General features: G+C 44.0%; 1 protein-coding gene across 2 annotated transcripts in view; it reads left to right on the forward strand.

Annotated features, from left to right (window-relative positions):
• The first annotated feature begins 358 nt into the window (after positions 1 to 358).
• Positions 359 to 14,383, forward strand: part of mast1a (microtubule associated serine/threonine kinase 1a) — a 78,058-nt gene continuing 64,033 nt past the window's right edge. For both annotated transcript variants that reach the window (XM_086157037.1, XM_086157039.1), the window contains exon 1: positions 359 to 538. In XM_086157037.1, the coding sequence (XP_086013163.1) occupies positions 500 to 538 (39 nt within the window). In that variant the 5' untranslated portion in view covers positions 359 to 499. The remainder of the gene's footprint in view (positions 539 to 14,383) is intronic.

Genomic DNA, 14,383 nt, shown 5'->3' on the forward strand with positions numbered 1-14,383 from the left:
TCCACGCAAGGACCTCAGCGGTGAAGCACCGTGGGTTTTTTTCCCTGCTCTCGTACCGCATCCTATGACACGGATCGGATTTCCCTGGCGTGCAGCCCGAGAGGTGACGGAAGCATCTCCGGATGTTGGAAGCAAGTAGACGCCCTCCGCGCACCTCCAGACCCACGGGTCGGCGAACCACAAGCGATTGACTGCTGTTTTTTTCCACGAAACTGGGATTTAAACTGTTCACACAGCGTGTCCGTGGACTCCCCCCACCCCCCTCCAGCTGTCACCTGTGCCAGCATGGGCTCCAACTCGGGAGCTCCACTTCTGCTCATCCCGTCTCCCTCCACCTCCACCTAAGACTCACTTTTGTTGTTGTTGTTTTTGTTGGGACAGTCAACAGAATCGTCCCCTCCATCAGAGAAAAAGGTCAATTCCCTGATTTTTTTTTTTTTTTTTTGCAGCTGATGCTGAAATCCACAGACAAAAAAACGTTGCATTCTAGTGATCCAGCATGGATGATTCGGGGATTATTCGCAGACGGAGGCTGCAGGTGAGAAATGTTGTCTTTTCCCCCCCTCCCGCCGTGGAAGGGCAACCGAATCCGTGGAAACATCCCAGAGGACGCCGATGTGTGAGGTCACTTTTCGGGTTCGTCCTGTTTTGAGACCAGATTGTTGGGTGCCGGGAGAATTCTGGGCGTTTTGAAATAAGCCGCGTATGAATCTGGTGATTTAAACCCCTTGTAAATCTCATACACGGATTTTTTTAGGCAAAAAGTCACGTTAAAAACAACCACCAGCTTTTTAAAATTTTTTTTTTAGAATTGAGATCTATCGGACGCAGCGTTGACACAAAGCAGACCAGTGGAGGCGCACATAGCTGAAGGAGGCCTGAGACTGAGACAGGATAGCAAAAAAAAAAAAAAAAAACGCTCTTTTGGCTTGTCTTGTCTCGAAGTTTTGGATCCGTTCACGCCGACTTCTGGTTTAGATATAAATGTGTAATGACCAGCAGCGGCTTGAGGCCCCGTGACCGAGGCAGATCTTCAGGGTGGAGCAGGTTAGTCCACGAAGAAGCCTGTATTTCTCAGAGTAGTATTTGCAGGCAGGCGATGCTCCTGCCTCCTCCTCCTTCCCCCTGTGTGTGTCAGGTGTGTGTGAGGAATGAATCGAGAGGAACGGGGAGAGCCATTTTCCGCCGGTTCCCCGCTTCCTCCTCCATTCACCCGCAGTAAAAAGCGCTCGGCTTGCCAAGACGTTGGGCCGCAGATGACAGCTCCTCATTTGTGGAAGGGATGGAACTGGATTTTTTTTCCCCCCCTGCGCAAGTGTTGCTCAGCTGTTAGAAAATGGTAATATCTCAGCCGGCCCGCGAGTCACAATGCATACGGTAGCCAGCCTAAAGAAATATTACATAAGGAATCTTACAGAGGCGTCTCTTTATTGTCCTGTGTTTTTATTAGGTCATATAGACCGGGGCCTTGACTTAGATTGTGTTGATTCAATGACTTAACTTCCCGTGTCGGCCTCAAGGCAAGTGATCACGCATTCATCTTTTTGCAGACTTATTATAGTCTGAATTCAATGTTAAGTGTAACCTACAATGTTCTTCCTTTCGGAAACCGTAGAAACGGTAACCGGTTACAACCGTTGTCAGATGGGATGGATATAAAGTGACGTTTGCTCCGCTGTGTATTTCACATTAGATAAATGTGGGAATATGCAGGGTTGCATTCATGCCATCTGCTGACATTACAACACGTATAGACATTTACATGGCCTGTGTCAGAGAACAGTTTTTATAGTAGAGTGTATTGTAGGTTTGTCAAAGATAATTGTGGATGAAAAGTGAATAAATTCATAAATAGATTTTTGTAGATATCGAATGAATGAATGAATTAATCCACAAACATATGGCCCGTGTCACAGAATAGTTTTACAGTCGGACGTATTATAGGTTTGTCAAAGATGAAGATAATTGTGGTTAAAAAGTGAATATATATATATTCACTTTGGATTAGTAAATATATATATATATATATATATGGATTAGGGATGGGATGTCACTTAATATGTGTATATATATATACACACACACACACACACACACACACACACACACACACACACACACACATATATATATAAATATGTATACATCATAAAACTATTCCGTGACACAGACCATATGTATGTATATTCACTCATATATATATATATATATATATATATACACACACACACACACACATATATATATATATATATATACATATATATATATATATATTAAGTGACATCCCATCCCTAATCCATAGGGTTCAATATGATGTCAGTCTAACCGGACTATATGTATATTTATCCACTCATATATATATATATATATATATATATATGTATACACCATAGAACTATTCCATGACACAGACCATATGTATGTACATTCACTCATATATATATATATGTATATATATATATATATATATATATATATGAATATGAATATACACTATGTGGCCAAAAGTATTTGCTCACCTGCCTTGACTTGCATATGAACTTAAGTGACATCCCATTCCTAATCCATAGAGTTCAATGCAATGTCGGTCCACCCTTTGCTGCTATAACAGCTTCAGTTCTTCCAGGAAGGCTGTCGACAAGGTTCAGGAGTGTGTTTATGGGAATTTTTGTCCATTATTCCAGATTTGCATTTGTGAGGTCACACATTGATGTTGGACGAAGAGGTTCCCACAAAGTTGGCAGCATGGAACTATCCAAAATGTCTTGATATGCTGAAGCTTTCAGAGTTCCTTTCACTGGAACTAAGGGTCCAAGCCCAGCTCCTGAAAAACAACATCACACCATAATCCCCCTCCACCAAACTTCACCTTGGCACAATGCAGTCAGACAAGTACCGTTCTCCTGGCAACCACCAAACCCAGCCTCGTCCATCAGATTGCCAGATGGAGAAGTGCGATTCATCACTCCAGAGAATACATCTCCACTGCTCTAGAGTCCAGTGGTGCCATGCTTTACACAACTGCATCCAACGCTTTGCATTGCACTTGGTGATGTGTGGCTTGGATGCAGCTGCTCAGCCATGGAAACCCATTGTATGAAGCTCTCTGCGCACTGTTCTTGAACTAATCTGAAGGCCACATGAAGTTTGGAGGTCTGTAGCGATTGACTCTGCAGAAAGTTTGCAACCTCTTCGCACTATGCGCCTCAGCATCCACTGGCCCCGCTCCTTCAGTTTTCTTGGCCTATCACTTCGTGGCTGAGTTGCTGTCATTCCCCAACACTTCCATGTTCTTAAAATACAGCTGACAGTTGACTGTGGAATATTAAGAGTGGGGACGTTTCACAACTGGATTGCACAGGTGGCATTATATCACAATTCCACGCTGGAATTCACCTAGCTCCTGAGAGCGACCCATTCTTTCACAAATATTTGTAAAAAAGAGTCTGCATGCCAAGATGCTTGATTTTATACACCTGTGAATGAATATAAATGAGTATACATACAAATGGCCTGTGTCACACTTTGGTTTTATAGTTGTGCATATTGTAGGCTTGTCAATGATAATTGTGGTTCAAAAGTGAATAACTGAATATAGATATATCAATAATGAATGAATGAATGAATGAATGAATGAATGAATGAATATACAGTGGGGTAAAAAAGTATTTAGCCAGGCGCCAATTGTGCAAGTTCTCCCACTTAAAAAAAGATAATAGCAGACTGTAATTTCATCATAGGTACACTTCAACTATGAGACAGAATGCAAAAAAAAATCCAGAAAATCACAATATCTGATTTTTAAAGAATTTATTCTTAATTCTATGTGTCACTGGGCAACACGGATTTTCAACTCCCTCCAAAGATTTTCTATGGGATTGAGATCTGGAGACTGGCTAGGCCACTCCAGGAGGGTTTTGACCAGTTTGTCATAAAAAAATTCAACAATACATGGCCCCATTCATTCTTTCCTTTACACGGATCAGTCATCTTGGTCCCTTTGTAGAAAAATAACCTCAAAGCATGATGTTTCCACCGCCATGCTTCACAGTAGGTGCGGTGTTATTCAGAAGTTCAGTTTTTTTACCAAAATATTCTATTTTGGTTTTTTTTCTGACCATAGGACATTCTTCCAATCCTCTACTGGATCATCCAAATGCTCTCTAGCAAACTTCAGAAGAGCCTGGATATGTACTGGCTTAAGCAGGGGGACACGTCTGGCACTGCAGGATTTGAGTCCCTGGCGCCGTAGTGTGTTACTGATGGTAGCCTTTGTTACTTTGGTCCCAGATCTCACATGTCATTCATGAGGGCTGGGATTTTTGCTCATCATTCTTGTGATCATTTTGACCCCACGGGGTGAGATCTTGCGTGGAGCCCCAGATCGAGGGAGATTATCAGTGGTCTTGTATGTCTTCCATTTTCTAATAATTGCTCCCACAGTTGATTTCTTCACACCAAGCTACTTACCCGTTGCAGATTCAGTCTTCCCAGCCTGGTGCTCGTCTACAGTTTTGTTTCTGGTGTCCTTTGACAGCTCTTTGGTCTTGGCCATAGTGGAGTTTGGAGCGTGACTGTTTGAAGTGTTGGACAGGTGTCTTTTATATTGATAACCAGTTTAAACAGTTGCCATTAATAAAGGTAATATGTGGATGACTAAGGCACCTCTTACAAAAGAAGTTACAGGTCTATGAGAGCCAGAACTCTTGCTCGTTTGTGGGTGACCAAATAGTTATTTTCCACCATAATTTGCAAGTAAATTCTTTAAAAATCAGACAATGTGATTTTCTGGATTTGTTTTCTCTCGTTCTCTCACAGTTGAAGTGTACCTCTGATGAAAATTACGGGCCTCTATCATCTTTTTAAGTGGGAGAACTTAGACAATTGGTGGCTGCCAAAATACTTTTTTGCCTCACTGTACATACATATGGACCGCTAAATGGACTAGTTTTATAAATGGATTAAGGGATGGATGGATTAATATACTTTCGTCATGACCGCTGTCTTAAAAGTGAGTAGTATTGAAATGAAGTTGTCGGAACACACATTTTGAACATGTACCAGAGAGATAGAGAGAGCTGGTGTTTACTGTAGGATCTCTCACCCTACACACACACACACACACACACACACACACACACACACACATACACAGGTAAATGGAAAGCTTTCAAGTTCCACAGATGCAGATACACACCCTTTCAAATAAATTACATGAGGTGTGCTATTTGTTCCACTCAGATGCTGGGCGGGGGTTAAAGTGTGTATGTTCATCCACTTACCTTCTTGTATATTCAGCATAATATGCGCGTGTGTGTGTGTGTGTCTGTGTGTGTATGTGTGTACACATGGCCCGTGCCCATATGTACATATCAGATTCGCTCCCGTCCCATCGGCCAACTATCCATTTCCATTGAAGTGGTCGATACCCGCCATCCCAGACGGTCTCGGTCTAAACGTTGAGGATGTGGTGCGGTTGTCAGGCCCATTAGCAGAACTAATGGTGGCCTAACAGCCCTCTGTGCCCTCGGGAGGGAGGAGAGGGGAGGAGGGGGGTATCAACCACCAGCAGGACGGGCTGAAAGGCCTGGAGACCAGGAAGGGGATGAGATGTAGGGGAGGGAACGGCAGCTGCTGTTTTGCGCAGGAGAACATTGCTAATACGGGGATCACTTTACAGGGCGGCCTCTTTTCACTGGAGGACAATTGGGCTTCCCACGCCCATCGCTACACATACGATCATTATGATAATATGTTTATTGTTTTTTTTTTTAATTTATGGTGATAAGACTGTAATGATAGAGCTAAAGGTTCTTTGCAATTTTCAGACCCAGTTGCTTGATTGAAGTCATTAGATGTGCAAATGAAAATTGGGAGCGGGGGCTTTGGGGAAAGCTCACATCACAAAGATAAAAGAAATGACAGTCTTTTTTAAAAAAAATAAAAAATAAATGAGAATAAAACATAGATTGTTAATTTCTGTCCATTGACATCAACACTGGCTTCATAATGCTTTTTCACTCGTTGATTTCAGAAAGATGATCGATTTAACCATCACATCTTGATCAATTTAGTCAGATAACAGTTTTGAAGTCTTAAAATGCAACATGAAATTGCCGCTCGTTTCAAATATGTGAGGAATAAACCAATAGTATCTGGCTGGAGTGTCTAATGTGCTCACTCTGGATGCTGCACAGTTTTGAAGCCTATATATCCGAAATTCAAATGACTTTACGCAACATGCACCGCCGTGCAGCTTCCATAGGAGCGAGGCTCCAATGCTTACACCGTACCCATTTCTCTTAATGCCTCCACATTTCAGCCGCTTCAGGGTCCTGGTATTCTGCATGCTGGCACGGAGAAAAAGGGCTTCTTTTTTTTTCCACAATGGCTATTTGTACAAATAGCAGCAGAAGCCTCTCACCGTGCTGGAATCATTGCCCAGAGTGTGTGCGCGCATGTGTGTGTGAAGTGGATGTCTAGTAATTTGAGGGTTATCTGCTTAAAGCCTCCGGCCTCCTCAGAGGCTGAGTACTCAAGCAAGGGACAGAAGTGTCCTCGAGGAAGATGCTGAGCTCCTAATTGGTCTTGATGAGCCGGCCCACACCGTGGCTGGCAGCCTTTTCTGTCCCTGAATGAATGAATGAATGAATGAATGAATGGGGGAATCTTAGTTTCTTTACTTTGATTTGATACTTTGATCACATATACGATATAAAGGTATATAATAACAACTCAGCTCCCACTTGTTTAGGTGCAGCAGGCGTAAGGTTGTGTATTTTATGTGCTGTTAATCAAATTTGCGATGAAAAATCGATTTTTTTTATTTTATTTTTGCGCTAAAAGATTTTGAAATTACTTTTCATATGAATAAGTGAACACCTCACATAGTAAAGGTCTTCTGGATAGCACTTTACGATTTACGGAAACCCAACACTCCCCCATGAGCAAGCACTCGGCGCTGTCTGACATGTCCGAGCTCAATTTTGGGTGTAACTTCTGCCTCGACCGATTTGGGTGGGAAGCAAGAACGTAATCTCATATTAACAACAACATAACGGCTAACAGTTAATTGGTAATCGTTGACAAAATGATAAAAATTAAAAATAGTAACATAAAATAAAAATTAAAAAATACATTTATCTATTTTTAAATGTATTTGATAAAATAAATGAAAAGAAATGACAATAAAACTGAATATGCTTTTCATAAGTCAATTTTGCATGTTGGCAAAAAAAAAACAAAAACAAAACAGCGTGCTTCCTCCCAGGGGGAAGGGAGTGGCCATTGAAGAGGAGCGGGGGTATTACTGCGGCTGCCGGTCAGCCCCAAGCTGACCCACATTTTGTAATAAAATCAAATGATGTCATCCTCGGGGATAAGCTGAGTTCCTGAATTCAGTTGAGATTCATTTCACTGACAGTAATGACCCTAAATAGTAATATTTCTGCTCGTTTCGCAACTCGGCGAGTAGCTGTGTTCGCGGGCCATCATTATGGCGTTCTCCGATGACAACATCGGCCTTTTCCCTGACAGAGACCCTCGGGGGGGGAATACGGCATGCTTTTGGTTTTCATGTATTTCAAATTGATTTATTTTATAACTAAAAATATTGTGTCATAACAAAGATACTATTAGTCTATAATATTGTCACATTAGATTTGATCAAATATGAAACTGCTGGCATTTTTCACAAGAGACATCCGCATACTATAATTCCAAGACTTACAACAGGCAATGCAGACCAAGCTCTGACACCGATGATACAGGGACCGAACTGCCCGTGTAACATATATATAGGTACCCCATACTCCCGTAGCACCCCCATGGGATTGCCCTCAGGTCACGGTCGAATGCCTTCTTCAGATCCATAAAACACATAAAGACTGGTTGGGCAAACTCCCATGACCCCTCGAGGATCCTGCCGAGGGTATAGAGCTGGTCAACTGCTCCACGACCAGGACAAAAATCACCCTGCTCCCCCTGGATCCGAGGTTCATTCATCTGGAGGACCCTCCTCTCCTGCACCGCTGAATAGACCTTACCAGGAGGCTAAGGAGTGTGAGCACACCCTCTGATCCCCCTTTTTAAAGATCACTCAAGAACTTTTTGACTCGTTCAGCAACTTCAGTCCCAGACATTGGTGTTCCTGCTCCAGAGTCCCCCGGCTTTGCTTCCTCATAGGAAAGCGTTTTGACGGGATTTGGGGAGGTCTCGGAAGTATTCTTGCCAGCGATCTACAACGTCTCGAGTTGAGGTTAGCAGGACCCTGCTCCCACTGTACACAGTGTTGACGGAGCACTGCTTCCCGCCGAATGGTGGACCAGTATCTACTCGACGCCCACCAGAAGTCATTCTCCATGGTCTCTCCAAACTCCTCCAATGCTCGAGTTTTGCCTCAGCAACCACTGAAGCCGTACCTGTCAGCTGCCTCCGGAGCCCCACAGCTTAGAAAGGCCCAGTAGGTCTGCTACTTCTGTTTGACGTCATCCCTCACTTCTTGGGTCCACCAGCGGGTTCTAGGGTTGCTGCCCCGACAGCTGCCGCCCACCTTGTGTTGGTGCCAAGTGCACATATGGACACCTTTATGCCTGAACATGGTGTTCGTCATGGACAATCCGTGATGAGCACATAAGTCCAATAACAAAACACCACTCGGGTTCAGATCGAGGGGGTCGTTCTTCCCAATCACGCCCTTCAAGCTTGCACTGTCATTGCCCACGAGAGCATGAGGAATGAGGAAGTCCCCAGTAGGAGCAGCCCCTCTAGGAGCCTAAGAAGGGTGGGTAAACTGAACTGTTGATGGTTGCATAGCCACAAACAATAGTCAGAACCCGCCCTTAGCGGAGGCTACCCTCTTGTCCACCGGGTTGAACCCCAATGTACTATCAAAATGCCAACACCTGCCTGGCGCCTTTCGCTGTGTGCCACTCTGGTATAAAAGAGTCCAGCCTGTCTCGAGAAGCCAGGTTCCAAACCCGATGCGTTGAGGAGAGTCCGACTATATCGACTACTCTGACTATATAGTCGGAATCTCTCAGCCTCGTGCACCAGCTCGGCCTCCTTCCCGGCCACAGAGGTGACATTATATATCCCAAGAGCCGGCTTCTGCAGCTGAGGATCGGGCCGCCAAGGTCCCCTGCTTCGGCCACAGCCCGGCTCGCACTGCACACTCCCTTGGCCCTTCCTGTGGGTAGGGAGCCCAGGGGAAGAGGGACCCATGTCAGTCCTTTGGGCTGTGCCTGGCTGACCCCCATGGGTGAAGGCCTGGCCATAAGGTGCTCGCCATCGAGCCCCGCCCCCGGCTCCGAGAGGGGCCCCGGTGACCCGCGTCCAGGCAAGGGAAGACCGATGTTTTTCTTCTTCAGGAGGGTCCTCTGAGCTGCGCTTTGTCTGTTCCCTCACCTGAGACCGTAAAGCCCCTGACAACATAGCCCAACATGGGACACACAAACCCCTCCACCAGGGTAAGGCAGCTCACAGAGGGGTAAGTTAAATGAAAAATACTTTTATAGTGCAAACCACTGATAAATAAAACCACTTAATTATTTTTTTCATTTGACATTTTTTCTTTCCGAGATTGGCAAGCCTCCCCTGACTCCACATCACTGGTTTCAATATTATGTGTGAATGAGTGAGTGAATGGTGGCATTTTTTTGTATGTGTGAATGAGTGACTGAATGGTTATGTTTCTATACATTCCCTGTGAATGACAGAGTGAACGATAGCATGTTTTCAAACAACGTGTGAATGAGAGAGTGAATGGTTGTGTGTCTATATGTGGCCCTATGACCGACTTGTGACCCCATCTCTCGGCCAGTGACATCAGGGTTAGCTTCCAGCCCCCTTCCCTCCCCCCACGACCCTGGATTAGATTAGATTAGGTTGGATTAGGTTAGATAATGAATAAATTAATTAATTTCATATGCTCTGAAATTATTACAGTATGTGAGTAAATTTGGGGATAAGTACATTGTACTTACACCAAGTACTCTCATAACCTCATACAAACAGTATAAGCACACATAGCACTTCGTCTCTCCAATCCAAACCACTCCTAGACATGTACACACACATTCACACACACACACACACACACACACACACACACAGCTTAATTTGTCCAATATTTTGTTCTGGGCCGTGTGCCCGGTTTCAATATGCAAAGCACAATGGATAAATGAGTGATCACTCCAGAAGAAGCATCTCAGTTTGCCAAGCTCAGCCACTCTCGGCTGTGCCCGCTGCTCTGCTCCGCATCACCGCCACGCAGCGGTTTGAAGACGCCGGCGTTAAAAAGTATGACATCATCCACTTGTTGTTTGTTAAAAACCCCAAGTTTGTGGACGTATCCTGGACAAAAATGATTGAAGGCTCAAGCTATTGAGGAAAGTGTACCGAGGGGGGGAAAAAAAAATGTTTTTGAATGAACCCTCAAATTGAAAAAGTCAGAATTGTATCACATCTCTGATTTATGAAGAATTTAAGTTTGAGGCGCTCCGTCTCGTTTCAGTAGTTTCACCTTTCATAAAGCGCCTCCCCCCTTCCTCTTTTATACAGTGTGTTAGTAGATTCCCCTGATTGAACCCGAGAATAGTGAGAGAATTATTCATCAGTGAGGAGGCGCAGTGGTTAGCGCTTCAGCCTCACAGCAAGAAGGTCCCTGGATCGATGCGTGTTCTATCACAATGTCTGCGTGGGTTTTGTCCAGGGATCTGGGGTTTCTTCCATCAGCCCAAAAACATGGTGGTGAATGGTTGTATGTCTCCGCATGATGAGTGAATGAAATAATGACTGGTTGTATATGTTCATATGATGTGTGTCCATATAAATCAGTCCCCATGACATGTGAATGACAGGATGATATGGCTTGATATGGCATGTGAATGATTGCTTGTATGTCACTACATGAAATGTGAATGGGTGAGTGAATGGTCATATGTCTCTAATTTCAACCCCCAACACTTAGCGTAGGATAAGTGATTTAGATAATGAATGAATGAAAGAAAGAGATGGCGTTTAGGGTTGAAATACTAAGTTGCAATAAAGACATGAGACGTACCTAAGGGCACTAATCTAAATTCCAAATCTATTGAAAGTAACTAAAAACTAAATGCAGCACATGGAGAAGGTTTCAGTTGAGGATATGATAGTTGTTACATAACATCAAACCGCTGGAACGACCTCTGACTTCAAAGTGCGTGCGTGTGAATCTCGAAGGCCGAAAAGTGCACATCCTGCAACGCTCGCCTCGCGAAAAAAAAACAACTGAAAGCCTGACGGCCGCCCGGGGCATCGGCAGAGCTCCATCTTTTTTGGGGCCTCATGAAAAGAGAAAGAAAACAGATAAACCACGTGACCTCCTCTCGTCGTCGTCTCACCTCCTGAATACATTTTTAATGATCCATTGCTCCGGGGACAGCTCGAGTTATTATTTGAAGTGTTTGCTCTGAGGCTCGGAGTGGAATTCCCGTGGTTGTTTGGTCGCCAGTGCGGACGTGTGTGAGTCCGTCTTGCGGCATATCTACAAAAATCATTTTAACAAATGCCCTTTTAAGTCGCCTGTTTTTGCTTGAGTTCTGTATCAGAGCACCAGGTGGAGCCGAACCTTTCTGCAGTTCGTATCTCCCCCCGACAGAATCGGCTTCAAGTCTGGCGTCGGGCAGCTGCTTTTTTGCGAGTTTGACCACGCGGATTGGGGGCTTTCAGCGTCAAAGCGGATATTTCCGACGAAGCTCTTGAACAATGACTCGTGTGTGTGCAATTTGATCGAATTAATCAATAAATTGTTCAGGATATAAAACTAGGTTGGGTTTTCCCGAGGCGTTCTCGAAGGCCACGATATCTAATTCATTTTATTTTTCCTGCATCGCAGCACCAAATGCTAAACCGCCAGAATCGTTCCCTTTGTTTGGCTTGTCTTTCGGTGAAAGACTTAACTGGACACAAAAAAAAAAATCTGTAAATGGCCGATGAAATGAAAAAATTACGAGGTTATAACAAGACGGCATCGAAGAGAAAAACAACTTATGTACTGTTTATATATAAATTAAGAACTGCAATATGTACCAGGAAATCTATACCCATATTTAGCAGTGATTAATATTTTTATCTATTTATTTTTTTAATTAAATGTGATATCAAGCCAAGGGTTTTTCCCTGACGCCTGATGTGACACATTTCAAGCGGTTTCTATAAATTCTTGGTTAAAATGCCTGCCTTTTGACGTGACTGGGTAACATGGCAACCGCTCGGAGCAGTGCCGCCTTATTGGACGGACACCGAGAGGGAGCAGGTGTTGGGGTTTTAGCTATTAGACACCCCCTTTCACCCCATAACACGCGCACGCACACACTCACACACGCAGGCACACGCGCCGGGTGCTCTCTGAGTCACCGCGGCTGAGCTCACTTCCTCCTGATGATGTAACTCATTAGCCGTCCCAGAAGGAGCGCGCCATGACCGGTGATGTCACCGAGCCTTTCAAAATAAATAAATAAACACCTATTTACTTTTAAACGAGAGCCGTGCCTCTTGCCCGTCTGCCCAGCGGAGGCGAAAAGGCGGTTTTCCGAGGGGGGATGGTTTGAGAGAGAATGCGCAGCGTGTTTATGTCCTCTCGCCGACGGGGGTCAAGACGGCAACCTGAACCTAACGCCTGCTAAGTGAATGATTTAGCAGACACTGGATTTGCAGACTGCGCACTGTGGCCGTCCCAGTGTGACCCGGGTCTTAGTCTGAACAGTCAGGGGGAAAATTCGGTTTGGCACAGTTCGGACGAGGATCGTGCCAAATGGTTTGGTTGGCATCGGATTGCCGGCCGTTTCGGTCCAAGGGGGGGCGCTCAGGCCTCGCAAAGGTCCACAAACGGAAGTGCATTCGACCGCAAATGGGCTTATATATAGTTATTCTGCCTCTTCTTTTCCTTCCTACTCCCTTCAGATGTCATTACAGCTAATCACCTGCCTTCATCAAACCCCTCTGCATCGTCTTATCTCACACCAACTTACTTCAAGTCCTCTTTCACTCCATCCATTAATCATCTCCTCCGCTCTAGTCCCCCTTTGTAGCATCTTTCAACCCAGATATTCACCATCCCTCCTCTATCCATGTTCAGTTGTGACTTCATCTCCAGAACATCTAACAATGTGCTATCCTTCTGATGGACTAATTCCCGCGCCTCTCCATCCTCCTTGCTCCTATAGAGAAGCTCCACATCTTCATCTCTGCTGCCTCCAGCTGCTGCCATGTCTTTTCCTTCTGCGCCTCTGACGTGCCTTTATCACCCCTCCTTGAACATGTTTCTCCACCTCCTCTCCACACTCTCCACTGCTTTGGCCTCTTGATGCTTGATACTTCAAATCCTCCACCTTTTTTTTATTTCCGCTTCCTGTAACCTCACCACTCCACTCGGGTTCCTGTCATATAGCCGTGGCTAACCTTCATTCCTCTCCCTTCCAGAAAATAAAATCACCCGCTGTCCTGTTTTCATTACAGATCACAATGTCATCTGCATATATCATAGTTTGACATTATCTATCAACCTGTCTGTCACCATGAGAAAAAAGGTTTAAGGTTGGATCAAATGCAATTGAGATTCTGTTTTTTTAAGGTTGGATCAAATGCAATTGAGATTCTGTTTTTAATTTGTTTGATGAAAAATTGGGAAAACCCAAATGTAATGTTTAGCCAAAGCTTCTGGAAATGAAATAGAATTTCTTCTTAATGTCTTTAACCACCGACAGCTGACATTTCAGCTGGACTGCAGTGGATCAGTGGAAAATCACACATCTTATGGATTTAGCCGTGAAACAGGGACTCAACGAAGCGAGGCCCAAATTGTCATTTTTTTCCCCCAAATTTTTATCTGTTTTAAATTCAAACTGAACATCATCTGACAGCTGTGAAGCCTTCAGCTCCTCAGGCTGATGGAAGGGCCCCATATCATGTGGAAAAATATTTAAACAGTTGATTTTTTTCCAGTCAAAATAACTGATAGCTGATTTTTTGGCTGAAGGCAGGACGTTTTTTTTTTTTTTATCATTGAACAGCTGAGACAAACAACATGGCTGCTGATCTGAGGGAAAGTGGAAAATGCCTAATGACCGGAGTCACGCATGTCAACAAACATCTAAGTTATGCTTTAGGGGATCATAAAAAAATAATAATATAAGAAAAATTGTAGAATGAATAAGTTGTACTGGCTTTTTGAGATCAAATAAAAAAAAAATTGTGAAAATATTGTGTGTATAAATATACATATGTATCTATGTATATATGTATACACATACATACCCATATACACACACACATATATATACATATTATATGTATCTATCTATAAATATATATGCGGTGGCGCAGTGGTTGGCACTTCTGC

Source organism: Fistularia commersonii, chromosome 12 (assembly GCF_037954325.1).
Source record: "Fistularia commersonii isolate RoL2024-O1a breed Wild chromosome 12, RoL_Fcom_v1.0, whole genome shotgun sequence".
NCBI classification, from domain to species: Eukaryota; Metazoa; Chordata; class Actinopteri; order Syngnathiformes; family Fistulariidae; genus Fistularia; species Fistularia commersonii.